The sequence below is a fragment of the Aphelocoma coerulescens genome, chromosome 1A (genome assembly GCF_041296385.1).
Source record: "Aphelocoma coerulescens isolate FSJ_1873_10779 chromosome 1A, UR_Acoe_1.0, whole genome shotgun sequence".
In the NCBI taxonomy this organism is placed as follows: Eukaryota; Metazoa; Chordata; class Aves; order Passeriformes; family Corvidae; genus Aphelocoma; species Aphelocoma coerulescens.
In genome coordinates, this window is record NC_091014.1 from 25,870,242 (window position 1) to 25,884,607 (window position 14,366).

A 14,366-nucleotide genomic window follows, 5' to 3' on the forward strand; every position below is an offset into this window, starting at 1 on the left:
CTCATGGATCAGAAGCCTGGCTGAGCTTTCTGTAGCCTGGAAAAGTATGAGATTGAGGCAGCTGGTGGGGGACCAGCAAGTCCATGAGTTCAAAAGAGCTTCATTCATTGGCAGACTCCTTTCTCCTGATGGTGTCTTCTCCAACTGATCAAATGCACTGACTTCAAAGGATAGCCCCTTCATTACTGCTTGATTCAGTGCATGGGATGCAATGCTATAAGAGGTAAAAATCTTGAAAAATCTTTGTAGACAGCTTATTCAGAATGGTTTATAATAAATGGGTGTGCAAAAAGAAGAGCAGTTTGCAAGGTAAGAGTTGCAGTACCCACCTCTTCCTATTACTTCACTGAAGTGCACAATCAGACTGTCGGCACCAATAACCACATGCTGCACTTCTTTGACCAGGTCAGGATTTAAGGCACTGATGTCAATGTGGACATTAGTTTGGAGAAGTGGACTGGCTAAATCTGAGTCTCCGCTAGACAGAATCGGGGAGAGGTCAGAGTGAGGATACTGGGCAGGTCTGCACGATCCATTCTGAGACATGCTTGGAAACTGATCTGCAAGATGAACAGAAACTATTATAATCCTTTCAAACTTCTCCTTGAAAAATGAAGAGTTTTATTGCATTGGTAAGCAAGGCTTGATTTTATCAGTTTGGAAGTGGCTTGGCTTTACGGAAGTTTTGGTCACAAAGGGAAAATGAAAATATGCGTTGGTAATCTGCCAACCTCCAGGAAAATCATGTCACTTATGCTTGTCTCAGCTCTACTTTTAAGAAAGTAAATGGCAAAACTTCCACTTTTCTGAGGGGATAGAATGAAGCTGTGTCACTTCTTGCCAAATAGAGGTTATAGAGGTTATATATGGAAGTAACAAGAGTAAAACAGAAAAATGACAGCAATATGGGAGGAGGAGGTAGTGAACAATTAAAAACATGAAACCTTCTATTATTGTCATGTTCTAATTTGGTAGGGAACTTAACACTTCATGAAGGTTTCCAAAGTGCTGGTGACTAGCTATATTTATCCAATGGTAAATATTCAACCAGGGAAATGCCTAGAGGTGATTCATTTCCTGTAACTGCTGAAGATAATACAGTTGGTGCTACTCATGAAAATAACATGAGCCATCTGATATAGCAGAAACTAAAATATTTCAGTAAATCCAGGAGTATCTATTTGAGTTGTTGTTTTTTTTTTTTTTTTTTATCAACAGCATGTTGTTCAGGTATTTCAAATTGGTTTTGTTTAAAATCTTTTTCCTAGTATTTTGTGTGATTTCAGTCTGGAATTATTTCAGTGGCATCAATGACCTGAACTTAGTCCAGGGCCAAAACCAAAAAAAAGGGAAGTAAATTTACCAACAAAAATGATCATGTATTTTATTACAGTAAGTAAAAGGTATTGTATAGACATGCTTTATTTATTTCTGCATAAAACCTGTGAAATTTTTATAAAGTGTTTTTATCACTCTAGGTCCTGAGAAATACTCTGTTATTTCATCTAGGAGTAAAAATACCAACTCCTACACTTACAAATGAATTTATTTGTAACTAAGGGCAAATATCTACTTAATAAACACAGTAAAATAATCTAGCCATGGCTGCAAAATAATTTTTTAAGCTGCTAAATGTAAACCTGCATGTTTTCTAATGTTTCTTTTATTTTATTCTTTGATAATATTGACATAAACATTTCTATGGGAACATTAGGTGAACATCCCCTTCTTGAATGCACTCTCAACTGTGCTTTGCCAGTACACAGTCACCTCAGGACCACTGTGGATTTGCCTTCCACCAAGGATCTTTGCATAGTTTTGTCTCATATACTGCTTTCCCTTCTAACCAGTGTCATGGGCTTTCCTTTCCCTTTGGAAATATTTCAATCAAGAAACTTCCTGTATGAGCTGGTGGCAGCAATTAAAAAACAATATGGGAAGCTGGGAACAGGCATGTCACTCAAATATCTCTGTGACTGGGGCTTGCAAAAGTAGAATAAAGATTTGGAGTTATTTCTATTGCATAGTATACAGCAGCACTAGAAATAGTGCAAGACTATGTCTATACCAAGACTAACAAATATCTGTGATACCTCACACACCATAATGTGGTAACTCCTAATAGATAAAGGCTCTTTAATGGTAATCACAGAACATGGTCTCCACATGTGTTAAAGGAGGTGTTCAGCCTAGCATGGTATTATAAGTGTAGCAGACTGCTCTTCTGAAGAATACCCACTTTAAAATCATCTTATATGGCACAAAAATATATTCAGCATAGGATTATTCTTCCTCGAGACTGGCATAATGGTGCACATGGACCTCCATTCAATTTGTCACAGTCTTCATATACTTTAGCTTAATTTTTTAAATTAACATATCTGCATTATACACTGTCCCATTTTACAGGAGGGGCATTAACAGACAAAAGAATATCAGTTTACAAAACTACATGTCCGTTGTTGGGCCAACAGAACTGCTTTATTATAACTGTAGGAAGTCACTGAGACACACTAAATCTACAGCCACTTGATGCTATCCTTAAAATCAGTCTTTTCAGAGTGGATTTGTGCATGGTGTGATGGATCTTATGACAACACAGAAACACTATATACAATAGCTCCTAATAACTTGTGGAGCATATTTTTAGAGAGTATTGTATTGTATTTTATTTATTCCTTCAACATGAATAAAAGTAAAAATCCTTTGCACCTTAATCTTGGGAAGCACCTGAGAAGCTCAGTTAAAATAGCAAGCCTGAGAACACATGAGACTCCCAAAAATGCAGACACAGACAAATCAGATGAGAAACTGAAATTAGGATACTGATCAAAGTAGCTATCATCTGAAGACACATGAAAATCAAGATGTATAAAATATCCTCCATAGAGATTCCTAATAGAGGCGTACCTTCTAGAAAAGTTGATCTGTAGTCTACAGATTCGCTTGAAACCATTTCTGTTGTTGGACTTACACTCCTTGCACTCACCAGCCTGTCCAGGTGAGGAGTGTGCACTCTGCCATCATAACGAACTAGGTCGCTTCCCAGATCTGAAAGGGGAGGAGAAAGAAATATTAGAAAACTCTCATGTTTTCGGTATGCCAATATTGATTTATCTATCTATTTATTTAAATTTAGATATTCTGCTTTGCTGGGAAGAGGGTCAGGTTGTTACTGTGGCAGATGTGCAGGACTTGAGCTATTTTTACAGTGCAAGATTTTTTGCAAAAAAATCTTGTATTGAAGACCCACTCTTAGCCATACTGGAAGATCAAAGACAGATTTGAAGACCCCAAGGCCAGCTTCATGGGCTGTGGTACTGCATCAGGACAAGAGTTGGTTATACACCATCTCCCCTTCTCCTCCCACCTTACATAGTGTGGCAGCTCCCACTGGAAGGAAACCCAGACACAGGGGCCAGAGAAGAACCAGAGTCTGAGCAAGTTCCTGATCTGGGGTGAAGAGAGACCAGGAGACTGCAGTGCTCTGTGTCTTGCACAAATCAGGCACAGCCTGGAGGAATGAAAGGCAACTGGATGAAGCTGAAGTACTCGTGATTCCATGCATGTCATTTACTCATCCTCTCTTCCAAAGCCGATTAGGGAAGAGAAGTTACTAAGTTTTCCTAATAGATCAGAGTTCCTCCGAAATCCTTCTGCTTAAGGCATAATATGGCCCTTCACCCAGCTCAGGCTCTTGCCAAGCACTGAAATGCAACTAAACATTGGGACTGGATTGTGAAACCTCTGCTGACAGGTTATAACAGGGTAGTGCATGACAGTTAAGCAAAGCATAGAATTATGTCAGTTTTTAAAATCTAAGATATAATAATGGAATTATTTTATGGGATTGACTATGATGGACCTTTAATTTGCTTCTTCTTCCTTCTCCAGAAGAAAACCACCAAAAATATAAAGATTAAGACTAATGTTGAAAGAATTCCAGCAATTAGTCCCGTGAAATTCTGATCTTGCCGGATCAGCACTTTTCCGATAACTGTTGACAAAACTTCTTGCTTCCACTGAAATAACAAAGAAAAAAAATAGTGTAATGATTTCCAAAGACAAGCAAGAACTAGATTATTAGTACTGAAGTATGAACTGATACGTCCTGTATGATTAAATCTTGATTTTGTGATGCTGTACTGTGATAAGACACTGGGAGTGGAGAAATTGTCATACTGGTGTACATGAAAACAAATCTACATGTTTATGACTCATTTCTCACCTTCAAGAGCTCTGGTAGTGACACAGCTCTATATTTGATACACCACATACACAGCATGTAGTCACATGCACTCTGGATAACAGGGTTCCACTGTTACCAGATGCTAATTCAAAATGTTAAATTCATACTTTTACCCATATGGTGCACAGAATGGCTGAGATGTACATTGAAAAAAATAGCCCCGCTAGTCTTTAATGTGTGTCCTTCTGGCATATATGTGCTGTAGCATCAAACTCACTCTCTTGTTGACAGCATGCTTGCATTTTAGTTCCCAAGGTCATGTGAGCCTGTCCCTTGCCAGCTTCTAGCTTGCTGACAGTTTAAAGAAACAAAACAAAACAAAAAAAACAACCGCAAAAATCAACAACCGAACAAACACCAAGCAGCTAACAGGGAAAAACTGTTTTAGGTCACACAGCACTAGCTCAGTCAGTTGGAATGCATTTGGCCATCTTTTCCCTTCCTCCTGTGGAATTTATCCCTCTGGGTACTGTAATGATGGATTTGCCCGTCAAAAGAGCAAATTTTCTTCTTCGCTGGGCAGACTACAATTTCTGAGTCTCCTTGCCAGTAAACAAGCAGAAACCTTATTTAACCCCTTTATGTTTTGTTCTTTTCTATGCATGAAACATGTCACACATATCTGTTTCTTAGAGGTTAAGAAAATATCACATCGAATGCAGTGTTAGTCCTGGTTGCATATGTAAAAATACAACATATTAACTGAATGCAACCTGTGCACAAGTATTATATGAAACTAGGCACTTAGAAGTCTGGGAGACATACACCAAAAGGAGAGCTGCATCTAATTTTATAGTTTGCCTCATATATCCAAGAAAATTAATACTTTCTTAAAAAAAAAAAAAAATTACTAGTTACCATATTAATAAATTAAATTAGTTATTGCTATTTACTTAGATTGCAGTAGCACATAGGAATATCATTCACAGTCCAGGGTCCTGTTGAGATGAATGCCATAAAGACATAGAAAAATAGATGTCCCTGCTTCAAAGAGTTTACATAGACTTTGATCCTAACCACAATTACATGACTAGCAAAGTCTCCACTGTTTTCAGTGAATCAGTGTGCAGTTTCATAGTTTAAAGGTAATCTCATTCCAATTTCATTTTTTTATATATTTAAAAAAATACAAGTGTATTGAAAGATTTATGTCTTATTCTATAAATCAGTATGTCTACAATTTAAATTTGCAGTAGCACACTGAGTGACTCTAATGAGACCACCTTTAAAGCAATGACTGAAACATTTCCTAAGTGTCTTCTTGTTACAAAAAGAATTAAAATGAAATTATAAAATCCAGACAAGAAAGAAAATACTTCAGGAAATATTTGATCCTCTTGACTGCAGCAGAATTTTTTGTTGAAAAAAGGGCTTGTGAGTTCCAAACAAAAACTACTCCATTATAGCTTCTCATTCTTCCCCACGTTTCCTCCTGTGTTTGGATTAAAAACTATAATTTTATTTCTGTGCTTAGTTCAGGTCCTACTTTGTGCCTAAGGCTCCAGAAAGTCTCTCTACAAACAGGTAATAACAACAATGATGATCACATTTATTTTAAAATAGCTGATATTATTTGAATTTCCATCCCAAACAAACAAGGATAGAGATATCCCTGTAAGCACAGGCTTAGGCTTAAATTTTATTTAGGCTTAAAGTTTATTGGTTCAATAGTGACACTGTGAATGATAATAAAAATGGCATTAATGTCTCGTGTGTGGTGTAGTTGCCTCACCTCTATATTTAGCTCACTGTTGGATTTCAGGAGATCGCTGGGAACCGTACAAAGAATTGATTCTGACTGCAGGAGAAGGTTTTCACAGCTTTTATTTCCAACTTTTAGCACCTCGCCTTTAACAGCTTCTGAATCAATATAATTTCCCTTGGAAAAAAAAAATCAATTTCATATTACATAACCGTCTCATAAAAGTTAAGTAGTTACAAGCTTGGAAAATGTTTTTAATAGAAAATAAATTGTGAAATAAAAGACTAATGAGAATTTACATTGTCCTGTCAATATGCATGTATAGGGTTATTTCATGTAAATGGGACTTTGACAGACAGGCCAGTGTAGCATGGTAAAGTTTATAGATAAAATCTGCTGTCACTAACACTCACACAGCTCATACACACTTCTAAAAATGTAAATGTCTGAGGGATTAATCCTGTTGGTCCTGTTTAGATTTTTGCATAATTTGTGCAAGAAAGGACACATTATGTAACACTGTGGTTTACACAAAACTGGCATTATATTATCCACAAGCTAAAGGCATCTCAAACATTTGGTTTTTGCAAGTGGTTATGGTAGCAGAAGTGAAGCTTTCAAAATGAAGTAATTAATTATAATCATACATAAGTCTGTTAAAATCATGTTCCACAGACCAAAAAGGAAAAATCTTGGTAAAGATGAGAGCATGAAAAGTACACTTCTTAGAAAACCTGCTCTCACATCCCAGACTTGGATGAAAAATTATTCCTTCTGATATTGTGACAGTAGAATCCAAAGGCCAAGTTTAGGATCTTTTGTGCTCAGGAGTGCATCTCTATTTAAGAAGCTGCCCTAGCCCATGTACAGCCCAGCTAAAGATGAAAGAAGAGGCATATTAAGTGGGATTAGAAGGGGAGAAGGGAGTATGGGACTAATACAGGCTATTTATATGGGCTGGATCTGGGAGTTTTCCATGAGAAGGGAGGAAGGCACCACAGCTGACACCACTGTGAAGCCTTGTATATGAGAAAAAACCCAAGAATCCCATTCTGAGGGGCAAAAAATAATCTTACTTTGGCATATGTTTTAGATCTGCTGGAGAATGAGACTGAATCCTGGGAAAATTGTAATAAATATATAGGAGGGACAGTTTAATGTCCTATTTTGATGGCAAAGCCACACCCCAGGTAAATGCTTTTTAATTGCTGGCCATAAAAATCCATTTGCACTCTATCTTCTGTCTAGTTGAAGCTATTCTGTTTTGTGTTAAGTAAGAAAATATTCCTGGGCCAGGGACCATGTGAATGCTTATTGCTTATTAGTATGGAAACTTGTGGCAGATTGTGAGCCATTCATGTTCAAATCTTTCTTCTGAATTATCCACCTCAAAAGATTTGAATTTAATTCTTCCAACTTCAGGATAAATATATTATCCTGGAGTGTGTGGTTGAGTGGTCTTTTCTTCTACACCAAAGCTGATGTTTTCTCCACCAAAACTGATGGAAAAATGGAAAAAAAAAAATCATACTTATGTTTCCTAAGGTGGTCCTTAGCCAGTTATAAAGATGGTAGCTTTTAGTTACTACTATGACTATTAGGTTACCATTAATACATTATAGTTTCAAATATATTCACTATGATAATCTAAATATATTAAGAGTTTCAAAACTCTTTCAAAAGCAAAAAGTGGTTTTGCTTTTCTCAGGACAACAGAATTTGCCTACAATTTTAAGAAAAGGAGTAAACTGGCTCCTGTGAGAACTGGAAAAAAAGATTTCCTCTTTTCAAATGTGTATTACCCCCTTCTTGGTGAGCAATGCCCTTGAACGCAAGCAGGAGAAATTCATTACTGTACTGGGTAGGTCTTGCAACCCAATCTGATAGCACAACCACCTCACAACTTTAGAGAGATAGGAATAACCTGGGTAAAAGTCTAAAAGCAGCAGAAGAACTTCAAACTAAGGCGTGGAAATTTTGAGATTGGTGTCAGAAGCATTTTTGAGGCTTCTAAGCAGAGTGAGAAGGTTGACTTGGGAAAAATGAGGAATTACTTCAGAGGTTCCTCTTCAGCTTGCTCGAAAATACCAGTTTCCATATTGGTCTCTTTTGGACCAGGTATTGAGAGTAACAATTCCCTATTTGATGTGAAAGAAGATTGACAATAGAGTGGCCTATAAATAGGCAAGAAGATTTCCTTAAGATTGTCTCATAAAGAACATGTTGTGCTGGCTTAAGAATGGAGTAGACAATTTAGTAAGTCTTGTCCTACTCTGAGTTTTAAGACAGAAGTGCCAGAGCACAGCCAGGATCTCATGTGCTGTGTAGCAGCATGTCAGTTGTTACACATTGAATCACAACTGTGCTATGTATTTCTCTAGTGGAAGATTTATATTTATAAATGCACTTTAGTTACTGCTGGCCCATGCCTAAGTCTCCTCTGGAATAATGCACAGAGTCCCTGCACCAGCTCAGAAAACAGTCACAACCCCAGAACAGTCCAAGCCTCTGGGCTAACTGAAAAAAGATGCTTTTCTTATTTATTTGTTGCTTAGTTTGTTGGGTTTTTTTTGTTTTGTTTTGTTTTGTTTTTGTTTTTGTTTTTGTTTTTGTTTTTTTTGTTTCACAGCTAGGATGCTCTGGGCTGTCAGCAGCCCAGCTTGCAGGTCTGGATCAGTGGCTTCTGGGGGAGGCAGCAAGTGGACTCTGCCCTTTTCAGCAGACTCAGCAGTGAAACACCAGAATTTCTCCTGCCCTGATGTCTTTCCATGCTGGCAGGAGATGGGAGCACTTCTGAAGTGGTGTCTTCATGGTGTTGAAGCAGAGAGTTTTCTCAAGCCACTCTATCATGACTCCTCTGACTGGGGCATGGTGGGCACTAAGAGACTTGAAAGAGCCACGTACTTGGCAGAGGAAGACAGTGATGATGTGGGACGTTGGAGGCTGGCACTGAAGACAAGGACGACTGGCATTTGTGGCACACAGTGCCCTGACTGTGTTTTAAATAGAAAACCTAACGTTTTCTTGTGTATAACATTTTCTTACAAAAACATCTTGTGGTCATCAGGGGAAACCAAACAGAACATTTCAGTCAGTACCCACTGTCATTTGATGAAAGCCAAATATGTCACACTAGATTAGTTAGATTGAAAAACTTGTGATAAAAGCTTCCTCCACCCCTCTGAAACTAATTAAGAAAGAGATAAAAGAACTTTGGTTTGGTAGAACAGACTGTTCACTGAAGCAAGCTGCCATTTAATTTCATGCTGAGCTTGCTTAATTACTGCACAAAATATGATCATGAGGCATGTAAACTTGTGTGTGTGTATTTTTGAATGTGGGTATGGGGCGAGGGAAAAGTGTTGCCAACATGGCTTGTAATGCTCTTTTGGCTCCTGACTATAATTTATGAAAGTTGTCTCACTGTTTTGATAGAAGCACCCCACTATAACTAATTCTATTTAGAGGAAGATGTTAAATTGGTTCCTGTTCCTGCTTCATTCTAGGAGACCAGCTTTCACTAATACTATTCTCCAGCTGGTCGTCAGGAAATAACCAGGACATTAGGCTTAGGAGACATCTGCCTTGGGTGCTATCACTACAGGTCAATACTATAAAATTGTGACTTTGGTCAGTTGTCACTATGACAGTCCTCAGCCAGCCTTTCTTATCTAAATGTTTTTTTTTCCCAGCAATAAACAGCACCAGAGATTTCTTCAGGGAGAATAAAAGACTGAACAAAGTAGAGTTAAAAAAACCAACTAATTTTTGACGCTCAGTGTCTCTGAAGATTATGGAGCAAGTCCTCCATTTGAAGCATTTCCAGGCAGAGGAAGGACAAGAACACAATTTGGAACAGCCAGCACAGGTTTCCCAAGAATGTATTTTGCCTGACGTTCTATGCAGACAGGACTGGCTCTCTGGATGAAGGGAGAGCATTGGACAAGGAGACCTTGGTTTTAGCAAGTTTTGCAACACAATCTCTCTTAGCAATGAAAAAAACTTAGGATGTTATGGACTGGATGGGTGGCCTATAACATGAGTAAAAAACTGATTGGAAAGAGATCAAATCTTCATTTGTCAATGGCTGATACTTGCACCAATACTAGTTAAAATCTTTATTGACAACTTGGACAAAAGGATAGGATGCACTGTCTCTGAACTTTCAGATGGTATCAAACTTTGGAAAATAACTGATATACAGGAACATAATGTGAAATTAGGCTGCAGTATGCCACTTCATTAATGAAGGCTCAGCACACATTTTAGCAGCAGCAGCAAAGCCAGTAGATTGAAGGTGATTGTTCTGCTCTGGTCAGGACTTGTGAAGCCATACCTTGAGAATCATGTCAAATTTTGAACCCCACAGAAAAAGAGAGATACTGACAAACTGGAAGAAGTACAGAAGAGAGTCACTGAGCTGGGGGGGAGCTCAAGCATAAGACACAAAATGCAAGACTAAAGCTGTCTTAAAGCTGTAGAATTTCCATTCTTGGAGACTTTCAAACTCATTTACACAAAGCCATAGGCATGCTGACCTAATTTTTAATTTTGCCCTGTTTTGAGCAATGGGGTTAGGCTATGAAGACCTCCAGAGGTTCCTTCCAATCTACATTATTCTGAGATTTTTCTCAAATTAGTCCTCTTTCCAACTGGTTGATATGCATGACCTGCAAAATACTGGCAAACTGCTGTCATTGCACAGAGGCACTGAGCCATGCAGCAGCTGTATATTCCCAGATCTCTGTTGACCCGCACACCAGAAGTCTTTCTAGCGTTTCTCCATAACTGAACAAGAGAATTGCTCTGCATTGAGGAAGGAGTGATTGTATGGCCAAGAGCTCCAAGTAGAAAAAGCAATGTAAAAAGTAAAAATCAGACCAATTATTCTTTGGTATTTGCCCAAAACACTTTGCAGAGATGGATTAATATTCAGAGCTTGACTGGAACTGAGCATGGCTGACAGGAACTCTGAAGTAATCCTGATGTCTTGCAGCCCAGAAGTTGGCCCACTGGATCATCCCACTGGATCATCTTGGAGTCAAAGACCTTAAAGCCTCTTAAAGCCCCTTAAGAGGCTTCAAGATTTCTTCATTGTGATGGGGGAGAAGTTTTGGCTTACAGAGCTATGCAGGAGTGACACAAAGAGATGACCCAAGCATTAAGACCGATTGTCTTCCATAAAACATTTTTATCAATTATATTTTATATAAATTATAGATATGTATGTAAATAACATATAAATACCAATAAATTTTCAGAAGCATTCATTGTAAACTAGAAATACCCATATTTATACCTTTTCTATTTAATACTCTAACTAAAAATAAACTAGATTTCAAGAAACTGGACTCTCACAGAAGGGATTTAACTTTCTCAGCAGCACTGTAGTAGAGAGCGACCTGTGCTTTGAGGGCCCTGAATTCCTAAGAGATGCTTCTCAGTGCTGTGTAGGCTATTCTCATTGCTCTTTGAAGAGGCATTCAGCATCAACTTTGCATTTTTCATGGATCCATAAATATTTAGGCTACAGCAGTGACTGATCCTCATGAGTGATTTTGTGCACAGGCCAGAGTTTCCCTCAGCTCAAGAGAACCAAAGAAGCCAGACCACATCTTTTGTGAGGAAGGATACAAAACCATGTGCCAGTAAGAGCCAGGGCTCACGCGCAGACCACATACTTCAGGCTCTGGGCTGCTGGCCATGTTTAATCCTGAACTGGTGGTGCAGCTTATTGCAATCAGAAGCTGATGCAGAGTGGTTGTCCCATGAGGACAAGGAAAGCCCTCTCCCACTTGACCTGACACCAACCACCCTGGTCCACTTGTCTTTGTTTTCAGCTCTGCATCTGTTAAATTGTGACAACTGGGCTCGGGTGAATGCAGTACTGAACACAGTGCTCTCTCTGCCCTCGCTTCCTTGGGGCTTCCTTTATTTCATCAAAACGTCTGTTCCACACTGTGTTGCTGATGTGCACTTAAGAATAATTGAAAAACTTATTTCAGCATTTCTTACCTTAATTTCCAGAACATTTTGGTTGCCTCTTGAGATGAGCACTGTCTTTTCAAAATGCTTAAATACAGGATTATTTACGTAATCAAAATCAAAGTACAGGGAGCTGACACCATCAAAAATAAAGAACACTTTGGTTACAAAGGGTGGTTGGAGATTGAAAGCTTTCAGTGAAGGTGTTGTACAGCAGATTATCTCTGAGCTAGAGCGGTGGCTACATGCCTATAAGAAAAAAAAAGAGGTAATTGCAGTATGTACATGCAGAGGAAGTCACTGATTAATGCAACTTTCTTTAACAATACACATATATTGAAAAAATAAACACCAAGGGTCTTGTTCTTCTTTAACCAAAGCAAAATCCTGATCAGTGCTACACAGCTTTTATGCAGAGCTGGGACAAAAGTATAAAAACTTCATGTCAGTGGTGTTTGCACTCTTGTTGAGGAAATGTTCAAGTAAACAAGCTTCCTGGCCTGATTGTTCACAGCACTTTTAAAGTAAATATTTTGCAGATAATTAATGGAAAATGATTTCCAAAGCCAAGGACCATCAAGAGGCTAGCCTGGTGTACTGAGCAGCCATAGTTCAGCTTACCCAGCCTGTCACAGTGACTGCAACATGGATTTCTCCTTTTTCACTACCAAAGAAATAGTGAGGGAGCAGAGGACAAGGTAAAAGCCAACAACACTAACTGGAACAGTGGAAAACAGAAGTAAAGCACTGTTTACCCACAGTGCAGCTAAGTTGCTATGTTTCCAGAAAGGTACTATGGACTCTGAGAAAGGGCTTTAGAGCCAAAGCCTCTGTGAATTCTGGGCCAAAGAAGCTCAGCAAAGTGTATCTTCTTTCTAAAAATGTGTATGTAAGGCCTCAGATGTGTGGCACTTGGTGCCTTGGTACAGTCATGCAAGTTCCTGCTGAGAGTGTTGACTGTGGGACATGCCTTGCACTGCATCTTGAACCAGCAGGGGTGAGATGTTAGCCCCTCACTGCAGTGCAGGAGCTGCCTGACAACAGGCATGAAGCCACACTTGCCTTTCACTCTGCCACTATTCCTCATGACAGCCTGCATGGAGTGTACCCCACAATCAGAACACCTTCCAGAGGATGCTTTGTGCTACGGGGACGTGATCCAGTACAAAATCCAGGACTCATCTAAACTGCCTTTGCAGTTGACAGAGGGACAACAGCTCATCTAGAGTGGGTTTCATCTGATCCACTTTAGACAACAGCTTTAATTAGATTAATGGTGCTCTAGAAGAGTCAGCTTTGTCTGGATTGTGAAGGTTTCTACAGGACTACTTTGCTTATGTCAACAGGACACCTATGAACACCTGTGGGAGGCACAGTGAGTGTTGGGCTGCACCATGCAAACTGCAGAGGGGCTTCTTTGTGATTGTATCACATACTCCCTTCTCTGTGCCTGCCTTTTATGCTGCCTAGCAAGGAGGTGGTTGAAGGACTTCTGGCACAAACAGAGGTGCTTCAGCTCCACAGAAGTATTTTTCTCCTAACTGTACAAATCTTCTGTAAGTAGTCCCCTGTGTACTGTGCCCTGAGAGCAGATTAAACTTTTTCTTTTTTTAAAAACTATAAAATAGCGTGTCTGACGTGTCCCAGTAAGAATGGGGCTAAGCTCCTCATCATCATAAATCTTATGTTTGTTCTACAAGAGATTTCTTTGGAAGGTCAACAATGCTGTTTAATATCTTCGTGCATCCAGAGAAGGCCAAAATATATATATTTCTGTTTTGTTCTTCAAATTAAATTTGTTCTTGTTATCAAATGCTGCCTGAAGGAGCTGTGAAATTAGTTTAAATTAATGCAATGTAATTTTGCTGTTTCAAATCAGTGACATAACCACTCAGGCTGTATCAGCTATATACCCACATTAGCTTGAAAAGTGGGATTAAATTAGCTATCTACAAATCAGGGCTTTTTGTTATCACCACAGCAATTCATGTTTCTGTGAATAATATTGTGAAAACTTGAATCTGCCAAGGGAAATATTTTCAACATTCTGAGCATTACAGTTTTAGGGCTCTTACATGTCTGTGAGCTATGCGTTCGGCACTCAGTTAAATAACTTGGTGGAGCTCTCTGTGATGCTAATGGGACTTGCATCTGTGTATCTAACAGCCCATTGAGATTCCTAGCAGAAATTCAGAAATATTTTTGTAACCCCTATGTCAACAAGGTAAGCTGTGGGGCACAAGACAAGGCAGATTTTTGCTCCATGTGCTTACAGTATCAGACTGTTCTTTTGAATAACTTGTTATACACCACTGACCATATCTCAGGCATTGTTCTATCACACAGAGCTAGAAATTAATTTGAATTAGTATGGAAATAATAAGATGCATCATTAGTATAATGGATGATCAAGCCATTCTTTTCCATGAT

General features: G+C 38.8%; 1 protein-coding gene across 8 annotated transcripts in view; it reads right to left on the reverse strand.

Moving 5' to 3' along the window:
* Positions 1-14,366, reverse strand: part of MET (MET proto-oncogene, receptor tyrosine kinase) — a 91,007-nt gene that overhangs the window by 12,520 nt on the left and 64,121 nt on the right. For 7 of the 8 annotated variants that reach the window (XM_068997069.1, XM_068997061.1, XM_068997036.1 and 4 more), the window contains 5 exons: positions 11,967-12,185; positions 5,982-6,128; positions 3,866-4,022; positions 2,911-3,051; positions 330-560 (listed from right to left, as the gene is read on the reverse strand). In XM_068997069.1, coding sequence (XP_068853170.1) covers positions 330-560; positions 2,911-3,051; positions 3,866-4,022; positions 5,982-6,128; positions 11,967-12,185 — 895 coding nt within the window. The remainder of the gene's footprint in view (positions 1-329; positions 561-2,910; positions 3,052-3,865; positions 4,023-5,981; positions 6,129-11,966; positions 12,186-14,366) is intronic. The other variant, XM_068997053.1, reaches the window with a different exon arrangement.